The sequence below is a fragment of the Euprymna scolopes genome, chromosome 22, assembly GCF_053919585.1.
Source record: "Euprymna scolopes isolate OS-2025 chromosome 22, ASM5391958v1, whole genome shotgun sequence".
NCBI lineage: Eukaryota > Metazoa > Mollusca > Cephalopoda > Sepiida > Sepiolidae > Euprymna > Euprymna scolopes.
This window is the reverse complement of record NC_136503.1, coordinates 110730654-110758194: the sequence shown is the minus strand read 5'-3', so window position 1 is coordinate 110758194 and position 27541 is coordinate 110730654. Positions and strand designations below refer to the sequence as shown.

Below are 27541 nucleotides of genomic sequence, written 5' to 3'. Positions count from 1 at the left end.
CTCATCGAGGTCACTTAGATTTGAGAAAACAAAACATTTATTTTACAAGTTAAATAAATTTAAGAAAAAATACTTATAGAATAGTCCAGTTCTTTTCTATAATTCCTCCTAAAATTTAAAAAAAAAAAAAAAAAAAATTGATGTATATACTCATGACGAAATGAAAATGTATTCCAAAAATCATATTCAAAATTGAGTAAGTTTATTTTTAAATCAGAAAATCAAATTTATGAGTGAGGAGAAACTCGTGTTTCCATTTTCAAACGAACAGGTAACTCCACAAAAATTAAACCTTGTGATATTTACGTTGTAATGCCTATGATTTCCAATTATTATTTTTTATTATTATTTAAATGATTTTATAAAAATAAAACTTGATCAGGTCACATGAATTTTGGAATGTTTTCATTCCATCACGGTTACATACAACAGACTTTTCTGCAATGTTTTTTTTTTTTCTATAAAGTATTTTTAGTTGTACTGTTTCAATTTGTGATGTAAATTTATAGATTTATTTCTCTGTCCGCAATACTGAGCATATTTTTATTGTATTAGTAATTAATGAAATAATTAATCTTTGTTTGGTTGAAAAATCCAATAATGTTCAATTATTTAAGAGCATTTTAACTTTCTGCCTTTGCTGCTTTGCTTCATAAAATTTGTGGCTTGAAATAATTCAGATATCAATATTAAACATTTCACATCTTTAAACATGACAATATTTATTTAAAACGCTTAGGTAAGTTAATGTACCTATAAAGATTTTATTTTTCTTGCTTTGACATTATTAAACCCCTACTTTTTTTCTATTTAAAAATTATTAAAACTAACCTTTTAACATACTTTAATGGATATGTGAGCAACTACATTAATGTTAACTAATTTGCATATTCCTTTAAAAAACGAGCGTTAATTTTTTATGGTTTCTTAGATGATTGGGTTCAAAAATAGTGTAGTTTGCTAATAAATTTGATTTTCTTAGTTTAATAAAAAACAAAACAATTTATGATTTTTGGAATATGTTATTTTCATTCTGTGACGAATTTTTGTGTATTTTAAGTCTAATTCTAAACAAGAACAAATATTTCATGTACAAAATCAGTATATATAAATATATGTAAAAAAAAAAAATGGTGCATTTACAGTGTAAAATTCAATTAACTTGAAACTGTCAGTTTTGACTGAATTTAACTATTCGTCTGCCAAATCAGTATGGCGCCATAAATTTCCTGATCAGGAACAAAAACAGGTTTTGTTGGGTTTATTTTTATGAACAAGTCACTTGGGCTATATTTTATGGTGGAGGAAGACTGGTATTCTTGAAAACTATATATATATATATATATATTACTGTAATTATCTTTTAACATCTACAGACACAAGTGTTTCATCCTTTCGGGCATCATCAGTACAAAGAGTTACGATTACAACCGGTCAGGAGATTCGAACCCAGCCACGAAGCCATCTCTGACTCCATTAGCAAGGAACAAACCACACGGCCAATGTTAAACACAAATATAGTTGAAATTAATTTTTATATTAAGCATAAATGTCTAGACAGCAAGAGTGCTGTTATGATGACATGATCTGCATATGTGAGTCTAAATGACCAACTTTAATTTCAACTTGTGCTCTATAATAAGAGCCGTGTGAGAACAATATGTAATGTCGACAACACATACCAGTTGGACAACCTAAGAATAATCCTCTACCAAAATGGCTACCCAGAGAGCATTACATGGGCCCGGAAAACCGTAGAATAAACACCAAAGAACAAAACCCAAGAACTTGCCACAGTGTACATAAAGAAAGGGGCTTTCCCGAAATTTTTTGTTAAAAATATGCAATCCCTATGGCATAAGAACAATGTTAAAAAATGATTCGACTCTCAAAAAAACACCTTGTACGAGTCAAGCCCCTGACCGAAAGTGTCATGAAAAAAAAAAAAAAACTATATGAAATTTGATTTATAGATAAATCTTCCATAATCAAAAGTAACCCAAAAGGACATTCTTTGTCTGTAGATTGCTCATTTTAACCCAAGTATAACTAATTCAAAAAGATCTAAGAACATATATAAATAAGATTGATCTGTAGCGGTTAACAAACTATTTTATGTGCAGATCAATGCCCTTTTGCCAACTAGATTCGGCAAGACTGACCAATTGGTTGGCAGAGCGCATTGATTTTAGCTTTCCCCTAAAGGACTATTTTTAGCCCTTTGGAAACTGAGCTGATTTGGCCAGAGAGACACCAGCCAGCGACCAGAACAGATCTCTCTCACAGCACTTCTAACACCGCTACTCACTGGCTACTGCTATCCATCGCTCACCTACCCGACCATCAGCAGACGACACCCAACCAGGCAGATTCCTTTGCTCTTTCTTTTCAGTTCGAAAAACAATCTCGTCTTTCTTCTGCAATAAACCCCTTTTGTTATGTTTCAAGGAGGTGTTTTGTTGTTTTTGTGATTATTAATTAAATAATTATTAGGAGAGTAATGCACCTACATTTCTTAAAATCTTCAGGCACTCAGAATTCATATTAGAATTGTAAACATGGCTTAGCACATAACAGCATTTGTTGATAACCACTTATGAATCTTGTCAATTAGTGAACGTTTCTGAATTTTTAAGATGAGAATTCATTTAGATTATTCAGATGATTTCTCATCTTGAGTATTATTTTCACATTTCAGATTATGTAACCTTCGGCTCTCTTTGAACTTGGTAATCTGCTCAGAATTTTGGACGGAGGTAGCTTGCTTTAACAAAATAAACACTTTTACCCACTTATGACTGATGGAATAACCACAATTATCATTGTGAAAAAAAAAAAGATTAAGTTTGAAATTTTAATTGATTTTGATTTGGATTTCAAGTTCAAAAGTTGCACTGGTCCTTGTGCAGTGTAATGGGATTTCAGATCCAAACACTTGTGTGTCCTGTCGAAATGCCTAAAGATGATTAAAAATAAATGATTACTAGAAAAAAAATATAATTCATCAGCATTATATGTTTACTTGTATTAATATAATAATTAGTAATAAATAATTAATATATGTTAAAAACTTTGAATCCAGGGGAGGTAACTGCAGTTTATGATTTTGACTTGTCATTTCAAAATAGACTAATGTTTTTCGTAAAAAAAAAAAAAAAAAAAAAAAAAAAAAAATTTTTAAATCTATTATTATACTAGTCGGACTCGTTAACTGGTGGTAGCATGCCCCCCACCCCACTAAAAATTTCAAATACTACTGTTATTTTTGTTGTTGGACAAATATTATATTACTAAGGTCTGTACTACCCAAGTAGACTAATCAGTTGTTTTATTTTTTAAATAAGTGTAATATGTACCTCGAACGCTCGCCACAGCTTTAACCCTCCACCCTTTATGTAATACTATGTAGCTGTAATTTAATATTAGGATGTGATTTTTTCTGAAACGTAAACCTGTCGAACCAGACAAGAATTGACCAATTCTACATTTTTAGATATTCAACTTTGTTTTAGCAATGTAGACATTGTTCATGTATTTTTAATGTATAAGATTGTCTTTGTTGGCTGAACAAATACGATGCTGTTAGAAAAGGGATAAATAATCCAAATCTTGAAAGTTGAATCAGAATTACCGTCGAATGTTGAAGATCCCTTTCATGGCTGCACTACAATAAAATAACACGAGTACTTAATGTATATCAGTTGAGCTATCGGTGTGTGTGTAATACCGTGACGTAGCATAGAAACAGGAACCCGAAATGTTGTCAGTCACATCTATCCCAGCGTTTGCTTTTTTTCTTTTCTTTTTCTTCACTCAATCTACTCTCACTCAGCATTGACTCCAATCTTTCGGAACCGTCAAGTCACTGTCACCCACTGTCCCTTTCAAGACTGTTCATAAACTATCGCAAAACTTGCTCCCATTCCTAAAACTGTGTAACTAATTCTAAATATTGATCTCTGTCCTGTCTTTTGTCTCAGTCACAGTCAGACCTTGAGATTAACAATCCTATGTCCACTTGCCTTTGTGTTCCTTGGTTAACTTCCTCTCCATTGTCTGTCTAATAATCTCATTTCCTATACTTTTCTTCTGCTGATCGACTATTTCCTCTTTTTTTTAATAGTTTTTCGGGCGTTTATACACGATTTGGGGCGAGATTTCGGAAATCGTAATATTGAATTTCACAGGAAAACAACGGTATTCGCGTATTTCCTGTATTTTTAAGATAATTATATTCAAAAAGTACGAAAATCGATAAGGTAGAAATTTTTTTATTAAAGAAAATAGAATTTGAAGACCACGATCGTGTATGCTGATGTGAGACACAAGGGACGTAATTCAACAGTTGCAAAAAACTTGTATATATGTTATTTTTACATTATTTAATTTTTAGACGAACAGTTATTTTTATATTATAAATAATTATGAAAAAAATCTTAAATGAAAACCAGACTCAGAAACAATGTATATATGTTCATTTTGTTATTTGTTTTGCATGAGTTACATTAGAAATTTAGAGTTACTGCCCTTGTTTCTGGTTTCGTTTCGCTTTAATTTTATAAAAACAAAATGGCGGCAATTTTTCACCTGCTAGCACAATTAATATTCAGGCAATTTCAACTGCATAATTTGGAAGCTACCATTGTAATTTATTAAAATTGAAAAAAAAAAAAAAAAATCAGTTAAAACTATTGTAATTTATTAAAATTGAAAAAAAAAAAATCAGTTAAAACTATTGTAATTTATTAAAATTGAAAAAAAAAATCAGTTAAAACTATTGTAATTTATTAAAATTGAAAAAAAAATCGGTTAAAACTATTGTAATTTATTAAAATTGAAAAAAAAAAATCAGTTAAAACTATTGTAATTTATTAAAATTGAAAAAAAAAAAAATCAGTTAAAACTATTGTAATTTATTAAAATTGAAAAAAAAAAAAAATCAGTTAAAACTATTGTAATTTATTAAAATTGAAAAAAAAAAAAAATCAGTTAAAACTATTGTAATTTATTAAAATTGAAAAAAAAAAAAAATCAGTTAAAACCATTGTTTTTTATCTGAAAACTCCATTTATTGACTACAAAATCTTGTCCCAATTCTGAAGAATCAACGTTTTTCCATTTTTTTTTTTTTCTACTTCCTAACACTTTTGTGGGGGGTGGAGGTATAACATCACATAATTTTACACTCTATTATAAAGGTGCAGCTGTGCATTCATGGTACAGGCCATGATAGCTCGCTTGTTGGACTGGTCTCATAGCTAGGTGTATCAGAAGCGGCCATTAAAATTGCGTGATAAAAACTTTAATAATTCAACTTACGATCTTTCAAAGCTTATAACCACTTGAAAAATGTCATTCAAACCCTTATTTTTTTTTTTTTCAATTAAAGGAGCAAAGACCAAACTAAAAAAAATAACAGAGCAAATTATACAATATTTGTTTTCTTTAAAAAATATTTAAAGAAAATCAACGAAATTTTACTTACTTCAATTATAAAAAATATATATAAATTCCAAAAAAATACTATTTGATGAGTACTTCCATTCTTCATTGTTAAGAATTTAGCCATATTTATATTTCATATTCCATTTTAAATTAGAATATTTTATTTATTGATCTTTTATCTTTAATTTGTGATATATAAAACTTTGGTGAGTAAATTAATTATTTACTTTTTAGTAGACATTTCAAAAAGGGGCGGGGTGAATTTAAAAAAAAACGTTTGTCTAAAATATTATATTCATTTTATTGGAAAGAGCATAAAATTTCAGATTGACCTTGAAAATATCGTAAAAATTTAACCAATTGAAACATTTTGATAGATTTTTAAAGGTCAAAAATTGAAAAAAAATTAACTCGTAAAATTCAATTGATTTCATTACGTAGAAAACATGGCTACATGAAAGCGCGCCGGCACTTTGTAAACACTGTTTTTTTAAAAGTAAAAAATAATATTTTTATTATTTTTTAAACAACTTTAATAGTTTATTTTGGAAGTATATTCCATAAAGAAAATAAACAACCCACTTTTAAAAGAGAAATTACGAGTTTTTTTTTTTAATATTTTATTCAGTTTTCTGTTAGAGGTGTCAAAAATTCCATAAAAATCCTGATGCACCTATCTCATGTTTTTTTGTTTTTTTTCTAACACCAATTGCAACGACATTATAACAAGAATTGTTTCTTATTTAGAATTCCATAAAATTCAGAAATTTTTTTTTATACATATTCGTAGCAGAAGGAAATGGCCATATTAAAATAAAAATAATCCGATCAAGTAGTTTTTATTGAACTATGAATATCAAATTTTATTACAAAACAAGGTGCTTGCTGTTTATTATCTGCCCTTGCTAAATAAGGGGAGACAACTATAAAATATCAAGATGGAACTCAGTTGAACAATGAATACAATTTACTCTTAAAATAACTACAAATTAAAAAAAAAAAAAAAATGGTACTTGTCCAGTTTAATCAAGACATTAAAAAAATGAAAATATCAAAAAAGGTGGTAATCGTGAAGAAAGAGAGAGCCTGTTTCCTTCGTTTGACTATAAGTGGCGTTACTATCTGTCCACCCAGTTACGGAAGCACAAAATGTATATAATGCCACCCTTGAAATAAAAATAAATGTTTTTGTTATATTTTAATTTTAAACGTTTTTTTTTTTTTTTTTTTTTTTTTTCAAACATATTTACGTTTTTTTTTTTTTGTTTTTGCAAACATATTTAAGTTTTATTTTTCCAAACATTTACGTGTTGTTGCTTGTTTATTTTCAAACATTTACGTTTTTTCTTTTTTTTTTTTTTTTTTTTTTTTTGCAAGCATAAACTAAATATTTTTAAAAATATTTTTCTTTTTGAAAAGTTTGCCTATGCACTTATTGTACCGCGCTATTTTTTAATAGTAGTTTCAAGTAAGATTCAGGTTTTACAATATCCTTTTTCAATATATATATATATATATATATATATTATTCCTTAATTGGAATTCATTTTTGAGATGAGCATTATATATTAATCTATTTTTATTTCGGACTATTATTCTCATCTTTATTAGTTGATTTTTATTGGTTTTGTTTATTCATCACGTTTTGACCAACTATTCCTCTGGCCTTCGTCAGGTGGTAACCGCGTCGGATAGGAACTTCGAATCTCCTAACTGCATTCTCAGCCATCACTGCCATCCGTAGTTGTTGCCGCTCACCACATTTTGACCAATTAACCTCTGGAACGCTTTGGGTGAGATTGAAACCGCTATCTTCAGACAATGTTCATCTGGAACCGTAGAGATTCAATGTCTCTATCAACTGCGCCATGGCCCCGAAGGGCGATTAAGGTTGGATTCTTTGATCTTATAAATCCACGTTTATTTATCTGATCTTCTATAGTCGGGTCGGTAGCGATTGGTGTGTATATATATTATTCCTTAACTGGAATTCATTTTTGAGATGAGCATTATATATTAATTTATTTTTATTTCGGACTATCATTCTCATCTTTATTAGTTGTTAAAATAAAAGATCAAAAAAACAACTAATAAAGATGAGAATAGTAGCTCTGTATGTTCCAAGTGGCAATATGCTTTGTTTTGCATTAAAAAAAAAAAAGAAAAATCCATTTGTTCTGCCTCCAGGCCATTATTTCTTATATATTCTTTCAACTGGAAGGTCTTTCAAATTTCTTATTTTATTCTAGCTAAGAATCGGACATTCTAACGGATACCGGACATGCACCCACTATCTTATATATTCCAACTGAGAGATTGTTTGATGATTCTAACCAGCCTATTAAGTGCAATAGTTTGAACCTCTTGCACTTGGTTCACCGGGTATATTTGCAAGGTAGTTTTTGAACTTTTTTTTCATGAATCCGATTGCTCCTATAATTACAGAAATAATGGAGATTTTAAGATTTTAGTTTCTTTTTATGAAGTACATAAGACCTTGATAACCCAGCACCATTGGAGATGTTATCTTTTAAGGCTACTACTTCCTCCGTCTTGTCCCATATCACTATGTCAGTTTTTGTTTTTTTTAGAAGGGAGTCACCACTTATCAAGGCCCAGAGGTCACTCGAGGATAAGGGTTAATAAGTGTACGGTAGCCAATAGGACAGATAATATCGTAATAGTGGATTAATAGTAGGAATTTGGTAAATCGGATTACTAAAGGGGACAGCTCATCAATAACTTGTTTATGTTCATCTTGAAGACGACCATATTGTAGTCAGCTGGAAAGCAGGGAAACTGAAGAGAGTTCCACAGGTATACAGTTCTAAGAAAGAAACTTTGTTCATGGAATCTACGTTTAGGTTTAGGCACAGATAAAGAGTGGGGAAATTATTGATAGTGGTTTTAGCTAGACAAGTGGTTTTCATAAAAGTTTGGCAAGGAGGTACCATAGATTGGAGTTCAGTCGAGCACTTGCCATGAAAATAGCGATGGAGCAGAGACAGGCTTGCAATATCTCTTCTGTGAGAAAGAGGTTGCAGAAAAGAGAAAAGGGCATCCCCTACTAGGCTACAAAGTCTATTTTGAACTCTGTCAATGCAGGATAAGATGCTTCAAGCAGCTCATACCCAAATGTGACAACAGTACTCCATCCTAGGATGTACTTGGCTCTCATACAGATAGATAATTGCATCGGCAGTGAGATATCTATCAGAGCGATAGAATGATCCCACAATTTTTCCAGCGACCTTGGATTTGATGTATGTGTTCCATTTCAGATCAGGAATAAAAGTCAAGCCTAAAATCTTTGCTAATATATATATAAAGTTATAGCATTTACTTAGTATGAGTGCTTTGTGAAAAATAATACAAGCATGTTCCAGAAGGGGTGGAGAGTGATAATATGAAATTACTGTAGGATACGAATATTCAATGTGACACTTTGAAACAAGGAGACCAGATTTAATTTTTTTTTTTTTAGAAAATAAAAAAGGAACACAAGGCAACAATCATTGATATAGCAGCATCGGCTGATGTGGATGTGGAGGAAACTGTAAAGGGAAAAATACCAAGAGGTGTTTGGATACTCTGTAGGATCAGCTGTCTCCAAATTCCACGCTATGCGGTCTTGTCTGATCACTTGCTTCCAGGCTTTCTTTGGTGGGCCAATCTGCAATTCAAACAGTCCATACTTCTGCAATGTTTTATCCCGGAAGCTGAATTTCACATGACTATACCATCAACTTATATCATAAGAAGAAACCGAAATTTTGAAAAACACTGTATGGTTTAAATTCCATTAAAAATGGATATATGTATTTGAGGTTTTAAGGGGGTTCTGTCCTGATGGGTTACTTAGAGATGGGGGTCATGTATATTATTAGCACATAGAGGGTAAGAAATTCGGGACCACTTCCATCATCTTCCTCGGAGTATTTTATGCAAATGCTATAAATTTCATCAAAATATGTTTGAAATTTTGGCTTTCCCGGGTAAATTTTACATTTAAACTTAAAAAGTTAAGATTTTATGTAGATTCTTTTACCTTTCTTTCTATAGAAAACACAAAAATATTACACACGCAAGCAAGTATTGAGCTTTATATATAAAGACTAGCTCTGGGCAAACGTGTAACATAGTTCTATTAAAACTTCATTTCTATCAGGATATACATGCGTACACAGACAACTGGTTTTTATAGATTCCTTGAGGAATGAAATGGTATAAGGGAAGTAATTCCTTGATTAAAAAAAAAATCAGTTACATCCTTTTAGTTTATGCATAAACTGGCTGAAAACGTCCCAACCTTGATGAAATCTTAATAATTTTTTGTTTTCTAAATTTATTATTATTCATAAGGTGCAATGCTGATCAAAAAAATACCAACTTTTTCGGTGTTTTTTGTTTTAGAGTTTTAGCTGGACAGACAGACAGACAGACAGACAACTGCCCTTTAAATAATACACTCAAAGAATTCCCGCCCTCTCACAATGTTATAAGTTATACTCTTCAGGATGTTGATGATTCAATCCTCAATGCGAGTGATACTCAAAATACAATTGCAAATTACTTAGGAATTCTACTCAGTCATGGCTGATAGAACGAGAACATGCTACCCCATGGATTAAATAAAGATTTCCATTTGAAATTCCGTGCAGATTCCTAAGTTTGACAGAAACATTCCCAAATTCGACAAAATACACCTGAACTAGGTTGAAAGTTTTTTTTTTTTTTTTTTTTTTTTTTTTTTATGTTACTTGCCTCCCCACGAGGTCAGATTTAGACAGGAGGTCGGCTTTTAATGTTGGGGGGGGGGGGATAGTTCTTCCAAAGGGGCACTCTGGTTAGTAACAAAAATAAAAAATGTATCAATCATGAAGGATTTCTCCTCTACTAACCAAGACCAAAAAAGTGAAGTGAAAAAAAAATGAAGTACAGCATCAGTACAGATACTACACTTTGATCCCGGCCCGAAGTAGGTCGAAAGTTACATCAGCATAAACATTGTGAAAATAGCACTCAAGATGAAAACGGTAGTTTGGAAATTCCAAATAATACTGAAACTCATCCATGTCAATATTAAGTCCATCATTAGACATCAAGGATACAGTGAATCAAATCTCAATCAGTACCAGTTGGTTCATCACTGCAGCCATTAAGCACGTGTTTCATAGCTGGTCTAAGATTCCTACAAGGATGGTCGCTTGTTGTTGCTGATCCCAACCTGCAAAACCTGAGTGAATAGACAGGTCACGAGGTAGCAAGTGCTAATTAAAACATAAACAGAATTTTAACAGCCAAATTTCTGGCCGCAAACCGATCACAAAGATTTTCACAAATCTCATCTCATTACCCTGTAATTTTCGAGTCTTAAGGCTTAAAATTGACAGAGTTATTGCGTAGGGAAATGTACACAGACAGACAGATACACAGACACGTTCACTTTTATATATATATATATATATATATATATATATATATATATATATATATATATACTAGCATTTCAGCCTGGCATTGCCCGGGTGCTTGGGTGTGTATGTTGAGCAAAAAAAAAAAAAAGAAAAAAAACTGGTAATAGGAAGGCAGGCTCGAACCCATACTGCAAAGGAGGAAAAGAACGGGGGGGGGGGCCTGACATCTTTGCTGTTATGACTACCGCCAAACCGGAAGTGACATAGGTTTTAATTAAGGCTAGACAATCAAAAAGAGAGGATGACAATCAAAAATATCGGCGAAAAAAGCGACGCCACCCCCCTGGAGAAAATTATCTAGTTGAAGGTGATGATATTAATGATTTTAGCCTATTTTTCGATATTTATCATCTGAAAGGTCGAACTTCAAAATAATACTGATCTTGTAAAAATCCGTCACCTCTGTCGAAAGTTTTAGGCAGACATGCAAACATACATACATACATGCATACATACATATATACATACATACATTTATATATTGTTAACTAAAAATTTTACAACCCAAACCGATTAAAAAACTTGCCCTGTCTCTGAATACCTTTTATGTAAAATTTCAAATGTTTAGACCAGAAATTCTGAGTAATTTGGTAGAGACCGAAGCGATCAAATTTTGTTAACTTTGACTCGTTTACATTTATTGTTTTGAACTCAAATCAAGTTATTAAGTTAGATCCATGTCCAAGGAACCTATATCTAAAATTTCAAGTGTTTAGACCCAAAATTGTCAGAGGAGTTTCGTAGAGTTCTCAAAGGTCAAATCTAATAGCCAAATTTCTGGCCGAAAACAGATTACAAAGATTTTCCCAAATCTCAGTACCCTGTATATCAAATTTCGAGTCTGTAGACTTAAAATTGACAGAGCTATTGCATAGGGAAATGTACACACACAGATGCACACACAGACACATTCACTTATATATATATACATATATATATTTACATATATATATATATATTTACATATATATATATATATATATATATATATATTTACATATATATATATATATCTCTACACTGTGTAGCGAATTATTAACGAGTTTACATTTTTTAAAATATTTAAGGAATGGGTGAATAAAAATCCATGAAACTTTGAGAAAATGCTTACAATACAGACATGCTAACAACTTTTGTTTTTATCAAAATCAACAGAACAGAAATGTAAAACTTAACTTTTCAGAACTAAACAAAACCATTTCGGACCAAAATCAATATAGATGCAGTCAATAAAATAGTTAAAACACTTTTGATTGTAAGAAATTTTGCCAGAAATTAATAACAATCATTTGTATGTTTTTTTCCAGCACCATCGTCTGTAACTTCAGCACTTTTTTATAAAGAGAGCGCTTTCTCAACAAAATTTCCCTAAGCCGGCTAGGGAACAGGAAGCTTCCTGAATTGCAACCGTGATGGACCCAGTCAAGTCATCTGAGCTCAGCAGCCGAAGCAGCATTATTCCAACAGCCCTTTTCAGTACTAACTATTATAAACTACCTGTATACAAACACCTCTCTATTACTGCCTGCCTTCTGAGACTATCCTCTACAATTAATGAACTCTGGCTCATTCCAGTGCCTTCTGCAGTTTCCAGCACCTCCGGTAGCTTTGTAGCCTCCAGCGAATCCTGCAGTTTCCAGCCTCCAGCATGTCCTGCAGCTTCCAGCGCCTCTTTTTAAAAAAAACATTTTATCTTATTACATTTTCACCCCAAACAAGGCACATTACCACTTTGATGTAGGGGGCTATTATCAGGGACATAAGCTACAGGGGTACTATGTGGGGAGTTGGGCAGCAAGATGTCGGTTCACGTTACACTTGAACTTCTGCATGTCAGTACAGTTGGGGAAGCAGGGATCCGGTAGGGAATTCCAAAGTCTAGCGGTTCTGGGGAAGAAACTACTGGAGTAGAAGGCTCTCTTACATCTAGGGATCTCAACTGCGAAGGGGTGGGATTTAGCTGCTTGTCGGGTTTGTCGGGGGTATTTACGTCGAGGGGGTACAAGTGCTAGTAGTTCTTTGGAGCATTCACCGTTAAAGTACTTGTAGAACAGGCAGAGGGATGCACATCCTGCAGTTTCCAGCTACCCGTTCCAGTACCCATTGACATCCGGCTATCTGTTTTCCCGTCTCACTCGGGCTGATCCTGAATATACAATCGCGATTTCCTACGAATTTACTATTTCATTTCTCGGTAAATAAAACATGTTATCCATTCTCTTTAAATGATCATCAGTGTCTGTCATCCTTCTTTGCTGTTGCCGTTATCTCTTTGCCATTGTGTCTACCTTGTTAGTTGTACGACCGATTGGCACCTTTACACCCTTTTAACCTGCTGCAACATTTTATTTTGGTATTATGTTGATTTAGTGATTTCTCCATTTTTTTTTTTGCTTATATCAATAAGTTAGGCGAAATTTTAACATTTTTTAAGACATTTACAAACTTTAAGAACTTGAATTGTCTCCCCCTGTTTTGAGTAGAAGGCACCAAAAATTTTTTAAATGTGCTTGTGTAGAATAGTGATGTTGTAAACCAATGCATTTCAGATGCAAACATTATTACGTACTTACTTGTCATGTCGAAATTAGAATAACTTGAAAAAAATTACGAAAAATAATCTATTAGAAAAATGATTACAAGTAAAAATCAAATAGTACTTACGCACTTTTGTTACCCTGCTGAATTAATAAAGTTATTATTTAGAAAGCCATTCTTAACATGGAGAGGGGAGGGTGTTTTCTAACTATTTTCTACTTTCACTTAACGATTTAATAAAAGACAAAAAGATATCGTAAAACTTGAATTTAACTTAAACTTGAAAATACGGGTTTGTATTACTGTACACATAGATTCGAAAAAGTTGTCAAAAAACAAATATATAACAAATAAATGTTATCAAAGGCAAGATAAGTTACTTTTCTACCAAACTGGATATAATTTTCGTGTTTTTATTCAATTTAACATGTTTATTTAGCTCGAAAACCATACAGTGTTTAGCGATGTATTGGAAAATTCAAGATGGCGGCCGATTCTCTCTTTAACACGGTAAGTTCAGGAAAAGGTGTTATAAATAATAAACTAGACAAAATACTATTAAAAAACCACCGAATATGTCAAGTTATGTCACGGTAACATATATTGAGCGAATTTTTAACAGTATTTTGTCTAGTTTATTATTTATTACACCTTTTTCCAAACTTACCGTGTTAAAGGGAGAATCGCCGATTCTCAGAATCGGCCGCTATCTTGAATTTTCCAATACATCGCTAAACACTATGGTTTTCGAGCTGAATAAACATGTTAAATTGAATAAAAACACGAAAATTATATCCAGTTTGGTAGAAAAGTAACTTATCTTTCCTTTGATAACATTTATTTGTTATATATTTGTTTTTTGACAACTTTTTCGAATCTATGTGTACAGTAATACAAACCCGAAAATACTATAAAAAAAAAAAAAATTGCGCTGTAACAAAAATGCAGAAGCGCCAATAAAATCTATGAAGTTTATAGAGTTTTATTGCACGTATTGATGTGAAAGAGTTCGTAAAATTCAGTGGAGGTGACTGCAAATCCACCAGTTTTACACACGAAATATCAGAACGTAATTCTGGCTGATTTTTTCTTTACAGCACATCTACTGGATCATTTTTCGCAATTTTTGGAATTTATACTAATTTCGACATAACACGTAAGTACGTAATGATATTTTCACCTAAGTGCGTTGGTTTACAGCCTCCCCTCCCAATTGCCATTAAGTACCACCGCACACGAAGACGACTACTTTATAAAAATTAAAACAAAAAAAAGTTGTCAGAAACTAATGCCTAAAATCTTAACCTAGTTATCTCCCTTGATTACTTCACGTGTCTTTTTGTATATGTCCGTCATGTTAAAACTTACACCGATTTTTTAAATAAACAGTAAACGTCTAGGATAAAAAGACGAAATCCGTGAACAAAAAAACTGTCATCATGTGGTTGTTAGAAAGTGACGATGGCGAAGACAGTAAGTAAAATTTTGTTAATATTTTTGTTTCGTTGACTTTGAAGTCGTGCCATAACTATCAGAACCGCAACAGCTTATCAATATCTTTAAGGCTCGAACTCCCGCCAAACATTTTGGCATTTGTTTTTAATGTAATTTTCAAAAGTTTTTATTATTTAAAATATACAAGTGAATTCGCTATGAATTAGCTCTTGCAGACATTATATCAAAGTTTAATAATAATAATAATAATAATAATAATAATAAAAACCCACATTTTTAAATCAAAACAAACGTTTAAACTTGACAGATTAATGAAAATGAAAGTGATTTCACTTGCAAGCAAATTTTTAAAAACAAATCTATTCAATTTTACCCAATTTTCCGTAAAAATTACTTTTAACTATAAATAACTTTCTACTGAATGATTTTTCGTAACTTTTGGATATATTATTATTTTCGACATGACAATTAAGTACGTAATAGTGTTATTTTGTTTTTACTTATAGCGACATATTAATTATTAATAAAGAAGAAATTGCAAATTTTATTTAAATAATAAACAGACGAGTTCGAATGATAGCAGAGGCGGTAACTGCAGACTATCTTGTTACATTTCAAAAATAATAATGACGGATCAATGGATCGTGAAATGAAATTTCGGGTTTGTATTACTGTACACATAGATTCGAAAAAGTGGTAAAAAAAACTAATATATAACAAATAAATGTTATCAAAGGCAAGATAAGTTACTTTTCTACCAAACTGGATACATTTTTTGTGTTTTTATTCAATGTAACATGTTTATTCAGCTTGAAAAACATGCAGTGTTTACCGATGTATTGGAAAATTCAAAATGGCGCCCGACACTCTCTTTAACATGATAAGTTTGGGAAAAGGTGTTATAAATAATAAACTAGACAAAATACTATTAAAAAAACACCGAATATATGTCAACTTATGTCACGGTAACATATAATGAGCGAATTTCTAACAGTATTTTGGTCTAGTTTATTATTTATAACATCTTTTCCTGAACTTACCGTGTTAAAGAGAGACTCTGGCGCCATTTCGAATTTTCCAATACATCGGTAAACACTGCATGTTTTTCAAGCTGAATAAACATGTTACATTGAATAAAAACACAAAAAATGTATCCAGTTTGGTAGAAAAGTAACTTATCTTGCCTTTGATAACATTTCGCCTCTTGGATCTTCCAACCACTCTGTTGTATCAATTAAGATAAAAATGAAATGTAATAAGTCCCCAGACGTACCTCTCCATCGTACAGTATATCGATACACTAAGGCTGACTGGGATAGCTTCCGTACATTTATATCTGATCTACCTCTACATTCCATGTTTAAAAAGGATGTGTCCTCTATAGTATTAGACCTGACGGAATGGTTAATTGTAGGTATTGACCATTTCATACCCTCGAAAAAGTTTCAGCAAAAACCCAACAGCCAGCCATGGTTCTCTCCAGAATGTGCTGCTGCCATTGCGCACAGAAATCACTTTTTCCACTGTTTCCAACGTAATAGATGTATGGAAACTAAAGCCGCTTTCAGGACTGCCAGCAACCATTGTAAGAAAGTAATAAAGAATGCAAGAGAGTTGTATGCTCAATCTGTTAAGTCCAAAGTAGCTGAGCAGCGGCTTGGTTCCCACCAGTTTTGGCAAATAGCAAACAAAATCCTGAACAGAAGCGTGTGCTCCATCCCAACTATTATCAATGGACCTGAGGTAATCTCGTCAGCATCAGACAAAGCCAAACTCTTTGTCAAGAACTTTGCAGCTAATTCTACCCTTTGCGATCAAGGCTGCCAACCCCCAATATTTCCTCCTGTATCAGAAAATACGCTATGTGATATACGTATATCTGTATGTGATGTTGCCAAGCTAATCAAAAACCTTGATTCCAGTAAAGCAACTGGCCCTGACGGTATTCCAATAATAGTACTCAAAAAACTTCAACCTGAACTAGCGCCCATACTTACAAAACTGTTTAAACATTGTCTTAAGGAGAATAGTTTCCCATCTCCCTGGAAAATTTAATCAGTATGCTCTGTATTTAAGAATTCAGGTGATCGCTTATCCCCCTCTCAGTACAGGCCAATAAGTCTCCTGTGCGTCATGAGTAAGTTGCTGGAATCTGTCTTAAATACAGAAGTAATCAACCATCTCAACAAAAATAACCTTCTTAGTGACACTCAATATGGTTTCCGTTCTGCTAGATCTACAGCAGATGTGCTTACAGTTATATCTCATAGGATTAGCAAATCTCTTGACAGAGGCAACCTTTCTAGGGCAATTGCTCTTTACATATCTAAGGCCTTTGATAGGGTATGGCATAAAGGTTTACTTCATAAGATCTCTAGCTATGGTATTGCTGGAAATATCTTCTCAATTATTAAATCATTTCTTTCTGATAGGTTCATAAGAGTTGTAGTTGAGGGGCAAAAATCAGAAGCTCACAGTATTAATGCCGGTGTCCCTCAGGGGTCCATCCTGGGCCCAACTCTTTTCCTGATCTACATTAATGATCTTCCAAATCACATCCTTACATCATTTGTAGACATTTATGCTGACGACACTACCATTTATGGTAGCACATCTAAGACAGTAAACGACCAAGTTCTCTCCAATTCTTTCTCCTCTGATCTTGAGCACGTAGTACAATGGGGTAAGGAGTGGCTGGTTACTTTTAATGCATCTAAAACCAAGCTTCTCTCTTTACATCATCAACATTCTGATCCACATCTGACATCAATTGAAATGAATGGCTCTCATCTTCAGGAGGCCTCAAGTTTTGACAAGCTTCTTGGCTTGACCATTACTCCTGATCTTAAATGGAACACGTACATCAAATCTGTTGCCAAGGCCGCTGGAAAAATGGTGGGATCTTTCTATCGATCCGGTAGATATCTCACTGCTGATGCTATTCTCTATCTATATAAGAGCCAGGTACGTCCAAGGATGGAATACTGTTGCCACATCTGGGCAGGAGCTGCTAGAAAGGACTTGTCCTGCCTTGATAGCCTTCAAAATAGACTTCGTAGCCTCGTAGGAGATGTCCTTTTCTCTTCCTTGCAACCTCTATCTCACAGAAGAGATGTTGCGAGTTTGTCTCTGATGTATCGTTATTTTAATGGAAAGTGTTCGACTGAGCTTCAATCTATGGTCCCCCCTCGCCAAACTTTCACAAGAAACACTCGTCTTGCTGTAAACACTATCAATAATTCCTCCCACTCTTTATCTGTGCCTAAACCTAAACGTAGATTCCATGAACAAAGCTTCTTTCTTAGAACTGCATGCCTGTGGAATTGTCTTCCGTCTTCCTGCTTTCCGGCTGACTACAATATGGTTGTGTTCAAGTCTAACGTAAATAAGTTCTTGATGAGCCGTTCCATATAAGTTATCAAATTTACCAAATTTTCATTACTAATGATTACTATATTGTCCAATTTCTACTGTACACTCTTTAACCCTTATCCTTGAGTGGCCTCTTGGCCTTGATAATGTGGTGATGCCTATGTAAAAAAAAAAAAAAAAAATTTGTTTTATATTTGTTTTTTGACCACTTTTTCGAATCTATGTGTACAGTAATACAAACCTGAGGAGGACGTTCCATGTGTCCCTGCGGTTGGAAGCGCCTTTCCCGACCTCAAACCCGACGAAGGGGGAACAAAAGTTCTTTGCCGAATGCCGAGCTGCACTTAGAGCTTTGCTGGGGGATCAGTGTCCTCACACAGCCTAGGAAGAGACTTTATCGGTAACTAGTGGTGGGTACTGCTTCGGATCCCCTTAGGGAGCAGATGAGATGGTCGATGGAGGAGATCCGCTTGCTGGGTGCTGGGATGAGACTTTCTTAACAACTCGGAATTTTCTCTTACCTGGCGACTGGTCTGCACTGCCCCTTCTTGACAGACTTCACAATTACAAAGAAGATATCCAGGCCTGGTGTCAGTGCTGCGATGAATGCATGCGTGAAACGGTTGAGTATGCTTTTTACTATTGCAGCCGACTCCAGGGACTTTTGGAGTATGTCAGAGAGGTAACAGCTTGCATCGATGCCGAGCACCCGCTAGTCTTGAACGCAACATACTTTGTTGACAACATGGATCTGTCATGGCCCAGAGAGAAAAGAATGTATTTTTCTGGCCATCCTAGCAGTAGCGAGAATAGTGATCAAAAAGGTCTACGAAGGGACATCTTTTTTTTTTTTACACAGGAATCACCACTTATCAAGGCCCGGGGTCCACTGGAGGATAAGGGTTAATGAGTATACATTATTTGATGTGATTATGGTGTAGTAAACATAAGTAGTAGGAATTTTATAAATTGGATTACTTAATCGGACGGTTCATCAAGAACTTATTTATGTTGGACTTGAAGACAATCAGATTGTAGTCAGCTGGAAAGCAGGCAATCGGAAGAGTTCCACAGGCGTGCAGTTCTAAGAAAGGAGCTTTGTTCATGGGATCTACATTTAGGTTTAGGCACAGATAAAGAGTGTGGGAAATTATTGATAGTGTTTTCAGCTAGACGAGTGTTTCTTGTGAAAGTTTGGCGAGGGGGGACCATAGACTGAAGCTCAGTCGAACACTTAAGGGGTATTGAGATTTGGGAAGACAAGTGTTTTTGGGCTGGTGAATCTGTCTCATTTTGTAAATTGGATTACTTAGGGGGACGGTTCATCAAGAACTTGTTTACATTTGACTTGAAGACAATGTTCCAGATCGGGATCTGATTATTAGATGATATGTCGTTCACCTTCCTTCTATGATGCAGCTGATGACTGTGAAGATGGATGGTGACTTTTCTTGAGATTAGGCTCGCTTGAACCAGACTTACAGGGTGCATCCGTTACACTCGAAGAATGTCGTTCTCGTCAGTGTCTGAAACAATGGAGATGAAGACTATGAACTCACATGCATGAACATAGGGCATGATATGGCATCGGGAACCTATCTAATTATTTATTTTAAACATTTGCTTAAAGTAAAGATCAGATGTGATTGGAGGAAGTTGCCTCGAGTGGACTTTGATAAGAGGTGGGTGCATGCATCTGTCGAGGAGTCAGGTTTGAATTCGTGCTCTCACCATAAAGCATGGCACGCGCAGTCCTGGGTTCTTCGGAACTCATCCCGCTAGATTAGAAGAGATAAGAGACTCTTCCGGTTTTGTTTTTTGATACTAGAGAACCTCTGAGTACACCCAACCTATGCCCCCCTTTTCTTTTGCCGCCACCGGTCATCCTCTGCTTGTAGATCACCCTCCACTCCCATTTCCCCTCCTCAATACTTTTGCCTTCTAAACCCACTAGCAAATCACCTCAATCCCAACTAGAGATCATCCTGCTTGTTTTCGGCTCTCCGGAAAACAGTGCGCGATCTATTCCTTGGACCAGGGTCGGGAGACTTTTTCAATATAAATGAATTGAACTTTTCTCCTTCACACACACATACACATAAAAAAAAGGTACACACCGAAGACAAATGTATATAATTTAAGAAAACGCTGGGGAATTTATTAAGTAGTTTTAGCTCCACAGAGTGAATGTGGTATTGTGGTGATTGTTTTCAGTCAAGAGAAATCTCTAAATTTATATAGACAATAGAAAGATCCTGCACTCATACGCTAACCAACTTCTTAGAGGGCCTTGTGGCTAAATTTGTTGTTTGCCCCCCCCCACCCTACCCACCCACCGACAAAAAGGAGGGTGGACCTATAAATTAACCTTTGTCCGGTCGTCTGTCTGCACTTTTCTCAATAACTACGCCTTGGAATTTTTTGAAATTTTGCACAAACATTAAACATGATATGAGTAAAAACGTAACAGAACGGATTTTCCAGGAAAACTCCAGTTACCTAGAGGTGCCTTTTGGGTTAAAATGGCTAAAATTGACACTTTTGTGCTTATTGAAAAAAAAATGATGCTTTGGATTTTTATAAAATTTTCTGAAAAATTGTAACTAACTGATTTCTATATAATTTTGTTTGTCTATACTTTGCGATAACTCTTGGGTGTGCCCCAGGGGCTCTTTTAGGGCTAATAAAAATACTCTATTTTTGGGACTATTTTACCATATTTGTCCAAAATTTTCTGTGTATGTCTATTTAGTAGTTTTGCATGGTGCAGAACTCAAATTTACATATGTTAAGGCTTAAAACTGCACCGGTTGTTCATTTTCACTAGGATTTGACATCCCCTGAGGACTTTTGGGATTAGATGGGGGGGGGCAAATGCTGAACTTAGTCACTTTTTTCTATGCCTCGTTCAATGTGCACTCACAGGGGACCATGCATGCTTCACTTTTTTTATTTATTTTTTTCATTTTTAATTGAAATAATTAAATTTTTAATTGAAATAATTAAATTTTTTTTAAATTTTCACGCAATGAATTATATATCTAAGACAAATAATATACTTTTCCAATAAGGAAGTTTAGATTTCTCATAAAATTTCTCCTTTTTCACACCCATACTGAAACAGCTTGTTTTCCTTTTTTTGTAACGCAATGAACACATAGTTTTTGCAGCGACACATTCGATTTTTCTCCGTAAAAGAACAGTGTTTGGCACTTCGGACATAAGACCGTTTTGGGCACTACACCATGTTCTATTAGAAACCTCCTACTTAAATGTTCTTTTGAGATGTCGTGAATTTATTTGGAGCCGACTGAACCAACCCCTCTTGGGAATGAATGTTACAATCAAGCAAGTGGTTAGTATTATTGTTGATGGCTTTTGATATGTCTCTGGCTCTGTGTAGTTCTAGGAGGTTCACACTCCTAGCCTTTGCCTTCTCATCCTTTGAAAAGGACTTCGTTTATTGCTAATTGCCTGAAGTGTTGTTACGTTTCAGTCAAGAGATATGAATGCGTAACAAATTAAAAGAAAGAACTAATAAAACTCAGAGTTAAAATAAATAAATATTTATTTTAACGAAACATACAAAATATTTACAAGTAAATACACTTTGTTCATACAACTGTTACTAGCTTTAGAAAATGACTAGCGAGGGGTACCCGGCGTTGCCCGGGTGTTTGGAGGTATGTGTGTGGGGGAGGGGGTTAAAAAAAAAAGTAAGTATGAGGATCAAACCCGAACCGTTGAGGCAAAGTTGTGAAAAAAAAAGTGCAACGTTAACCATTGCCCCACCGCGACATTCTTACGGAAACATGTTTGAATTTATTTAACTACTTGGATTTAGCAGGTGCTCGTTTTAATGAGTTAATGAGGTCAAGTTTGACTGCGGGATTTCATTTACTGCTGAACGCTTTTTTTTCCCCCCAAGATGTTATAGGGAAAAGACTAACCCATATGCGGCAAACGACAAATGTTGAATATTTATCTTCCCGAAATCGACCAAATTAAATAGACAGGCGAGCTTCGTTGTTAACTGTGAGATATTACGATTTATATGTGATATAAAAAGTTTTAAAAAGTTGTGAACCGACCGACCGCTTCTCTGAAAGAAGCCTTTTGTAGACACACAGAAAAAGCGAATACACACACACACACATGCATACATTTTCGCTTTTATATTTATAGATTACTAGCGAGGGGTACCCGGCATTGCCCGGGTGTTTGTAGGTGTGTGTGAAAAAAAAAACAGGTGCTCGTGAAAAAAAAAAGCCTTGACGATGCGCAGGTGGAAAATAGTAAAGTGTGAAAAAAAAACAGGTGCCCGTGAAAAAAAAAGCCTTGACGATGCGCAGGTGGAAAATAGTAAAGTGTGAAAAAAAAATAGGTGCGCGTTTTTGATTGACGTGACGGCGATAGGTATTCAGCAGTTAGCATTTTGTGCGGGACAGTTCTTAATAAGATCAATAAATCGGTTTGTTTGTTTTTAAAAACCCGCTCCCTCGTCTCGAAATGAAAGCTACCGTCTGATATGATGAAATCGACATTGACCAAACGTTACTTAGCTCTCTAGAGACAACTGGCTTTGGACCTGTGATTAGAGTCGAGTTTCGCTTTTTGTTTATACCGAAAACCGAATGTAACGCGTGCCGATGCAGGAAATGTGGAATAATTAAAAGAAAGAAGCCTTTTGTGGACTTCGAGGAAAAGCGTACATACATACATACATACATACATACATTTTCGCTTTTATATTTATAGATAAGGTCTTTAGTGTTAACAGTAAAAGGGAGATAATAACTATGTCAAATTAAATGTTTTATGTACATTAAATCCTCGCTACTTCGCAGTTCGATTATCACGGATTCGCTACTTCACAGGTTTTTCAATATATTAATATTGCAGATTTCCACCATAAATCCATAAAAACCGTTTGTTTAATTTGTAATTTCTTTTTAGGAATCTATTTTTTTTACATATGTATTGTACATGTATTGTCACAGTAAATGTCACAGTTGCATGTACGTACTTGCTTAATTCTCTAATAGTCATGTACAGTACTGAACTGTAATAATGTATTGCACAACCTAACAAGTGTTACACTATTTTTATTATTATTAATATTATTTATTATTATTATTATTATTAATATTATTTATTATTATTATTATTATTAATATTATTTATTATTATTATTATTAATAATAATAATATTATTTATTATTAATAATATTAATTATTATTATTATTATTATTAATATTATTATTATTTATTATTAATAATATTATTTATTATTATTATTATTATTAATATTATTATTAATAATATTATTTATTATTATTATTTTTATTTATTATTATTAATATTATTTATCATTATTATTAATAATATTATTTATTATTATTATTAATAATAATATTATTTATTATTATTAATATTATTTATTATTATTAATATTATTTATTATTATTAATATTATTTATTATTATTAATATTATTTATTATTATTCTTATTAATATAGTAAAGGGTGGCTTAAAAACATTACAGGGATGGTTTTAAACAGCCTATAAACGATTAAATGAGGTAAAAATAATGGTTCTGTCCTACTTTGCGGATTTTCGAATATCACAGGTGATCTCGGTCCCGATAATCAAGGGAATACTGTATAAGTAAATCTAATATTAATTATTAGTTCTTTGGTCAGTGCGAAAATGTACAGAAACCTGTGTATTTATCGAAATTCCAGTTTCTTCAAATGATATGATGGTTGGCCTTTAAGGAGTTTCTTTTGGCTGGATTTTCATCCTAAAAACATTAGTGGAGTTCTTAACAATGAGTAGCAACTTCACATTAACCACTTTGTTAACAAACTAATGTGGCTTCTAATGCAGTGCCCTTATATAATTAAAATTTTCTTGATTATTCTAGATTGTTCCGAAAAATGTTCTAAATAGAATATTTTAATATTCCATTTCAGATTGTTCCGAAAAATGTTCTAAATAGAATATTTTAATATTCTATTCCTTTTTATAAAGAAAATGCCCTCTCATAACACTGGCGAATGCTAGTGGATCTGCTAGGCATTTTTTAATTTTTTACAGACCAGAATGCCCTCCCTCTACTGTGCTGGCCTTTCAAATCTCATTTTCTTGCCCTTGTGTCACATCTTCCTGCCATGGGAGGAGGATAAACATTCTGAATGCTTTCCTCATTTTCATCCTCCCTTCACTTGCTTCATTCTTCTAATTCAAAATAAATGTATTTTTGATTTTCAGAACAGCAGTACCGTCTTCTGTTGGGCGTGGAATTTATTGTTGGCCGTAAAGGTTGCAATCTTAATCTCGACGATCGTTCTGTGAGTCGGCAACATGCAATCCTCATTGCAAAAATACCGGTAAGCCAAATAAGCATTCCTATAACAGGTTGCGACCATCTTGTTAAATGTCACTCCATTTTCATTACTTTATACACTAGCAGGGTTACCTGGCATTGCCTGGGATCATAATAGAAGAGGTTTAAAATTTATTCAGTACTTGTGCAGTTTAATCAAGACATTAAAAAATGAAAATATCGAAAAAAGGTTATATTGTATGTATCTGTTTTGAACTGAAGATCTCCGAAAAAAAATTTCACTTAATTTGATCGAGTAGTTTTTTTTTTTTTTTTTTTTTTACAGCGGAAAAACACGTTTTTATGAGAGCGCGTTGAAGGCAGATATCTTGTTTTTTTTTTTTTTCTTTCTTAATTTTTGTTTGGAGTTTATTAGAAACGCCACGGGGAGATAACTCTATATAAAGCGCTGACACTCCCTCCCCATCTTTAATACTAGCTTTTCTTCCTAAAAATCGAACCTTTTGCTCGGTATCATAACAAATTGTTTTTCGCTGTAAAACAAAAACTACTTCAGTGAAATTTTTTTTCAGAGAACTTCATTCCATAACAGATACGTACAATTTAAACTTTTTTCGATATTTTCATTGGCCTATTTTGATTTTGATTAAAAATTATTTAGAAAATTAAATTTTTTATTTACAAAGGATAGAGTATTTTATTTATTTATTTATTTGATTAAAAATTATTTATTTGATTGATTTATTTGATTAAAAATTATTTAGAAAATTAAATTAATTTTATTTACAAAGGATAGAGTATTTTATTTATTTATTTATTTGATTAAAAATTATTTATTTGATTGATTTATTTGATTAAAAATTATTTAGAAAATTAAATTTTTTATTTACAAAGGATAGAGTATTTTATTTATTTATTTATTTATTTGATTAAAAATTATTTATTTGATTGATTTATTTGATTAAAAATTATTTAGAAAATTAAATTAATTTTATTTACAAAGGATAGAGTACTTTAAGTTGTGTTAAAAAACATTTTCCATAAGATTTGAGGCAGGGCTTTACGTTGCGAGTGAAACAGTTGCATTTGCAAATGATTTTTTTTGAAGTGACACCTAAAAATAATAAAACGCTTTTCTTTTGGTGATTTTTGTTTTCACTGATAATCTTCTAAAACTTATTACTGAGTGAAAAATGTCTTTTCAATCATTTTTTTTTGTTTAAATAAAACAAAGTCAAGTTATTTAAACAATCTATTTATAATTACGCTAATTTGCTTCGGCTGTTATCATCCTGGGAACTCCTTAAAAGGAAAGTGGAATATTCCAAATATGTCTAATAAACCAAAAAAAAAAATTGGTGTTGCTTTTAAAGCAAAGCTAATAAAAATGATTTGTTTTTCTACAACTATAATGTAACAAAGTTTTAACATTACAGAAGTGTCCGGAAAATGTCCCTTCTGATCAATTATGAAATACCCTGGAAATGTCTCTTCTGATTAATTATAAAATGCCCTGGAAATGTCTCCTCTGATTAATTTTGAAATGCCATGGAAATGTCCCTTCTGATTATTTTGAAATGCTCTGTAAAAATTCCCTTCTGGTTAATTCTATTATTTTCAGTCATTTTTTTGTTTAAATAAAACAAAGTCAAATTATTTAAACAATAAAAGTTTAATAGAACAATATACTATTTGCTTCTTTTTTAACAAAGACTGTTTAAAAAAACATCTGTGAAAATTCAAATTTTTACATATTTCAAATCTCAACATAAAATTTGGTGCTTATTTAGAATTGCACTTTTATATAATAGAAAACTAGTAGGGTTACTTGGCGTTGCCTGGTGATTTCTATTATATATTCTATCTCTCTCTGTCTGATGTTTCTCTCTTTCTCCCTCCACTGTTTTCACCCCCCCCTTCTCTTATGCCCATATAGAGTGAAAAAAAAAAAAACTGAGGAGGTCTTTAGAGCACTAATAAAACCACCTAAATAAAATCATGAGGGCCTCCAGAGCACTGCTAAGACTACCCTTTCTGTTTTTTTTTGTTTTGCCACACCATTCTCCTTTTGCAGTATAATCTAGAGTTAGCATCTAATAATTTTGAAATGAGTCGATGTTTTCTTTCTAAATTAGTACATAATAAAATTGAAAATGCCTGCATCCGCATTTCATCCCACCGCCCCCCCCCCCCAATGAAACTTGGCCCAGTTGACCCTCAAACATTAAATATTATTCATCTAGAGCAGGATTAACCATCAATGTACCAATTTTACAAACGTTTGTTTTGTAGTTTTTACTTTCAGCTAGACATACACAGACAAGTTTCTTTTTTATTATAGACTAGTGATGGTACCCGGTGTTGCCCGGGTGTGAAGAGTTATGTGTGTGTGTGTGTGTGAGGAGTAAAATAACAGTAGAGAGTCCGGGTGCAGGGAGGGGTAAAAAAGAAAGCGGTAGTAGCGATGGGGGGGATCAAAACAACAGTCGGCAGCCCATATGGAGAGAGGTTTTAATAAAAAAAAAAAATGGTTGTAGCGGGGGAGTGAATCAAAACAACAGTACACAGCCAAAGTGAAGAGAGGTGTTAAAAAAAAAATGGTATTAGGCAGGCTCGAACCCATAACACAAAGGCAGAAAAGAAAGTGAAAGAAAATCTGACGTCTTACCGCTACTCCATGACGCGACTGGAAATATAAAGCGTTCAAATTTAATGTAGTAAAAAAGCAAAAGATGATTTGCAGAAATGGCATCGCTTTTAAACCTCCCACGAAAGCAAATTAGACACAAGGTCGTTTTTAATGTGGGGGAAACTAGCTCCCCCCCAAAAGAGGGCACTCTGGCAGTATCCAAATAAATTGTAATTGTCTCAGTATGAAGGGTTTCCCCTACATTGACCAAGGAC

General features: G+C 33.2%; 1 protein-coding gene across 1 annotated transcript in view; it reads left to right on the top strand.

The window, feature by feature from the left end:
• Positions 1 to 14785: 14785 nt before the first annotated feature.
• LOC145243640 (nibrin-like) overlaps positions 14786 to 27541 on the top strand; it is an 82412-nt gene continuing 69656 nt past the window's right edge. Inside the window, exons 1-2 of the mRNA XM_080106663.1 lie at positions 14786 to 14933; positions 24562 to 24680. Of these exons, the coding sequence (XP_079962789.1) occupies positions 14900 to 14933; positions 24562 to 24680 (153 nt within the window). The 5' untranslated portion in view covers positions 14786 to 14899. The remainder of the gene's footprint in view (positions 14934 to 24561; positions 24681 to 27541) is intronic.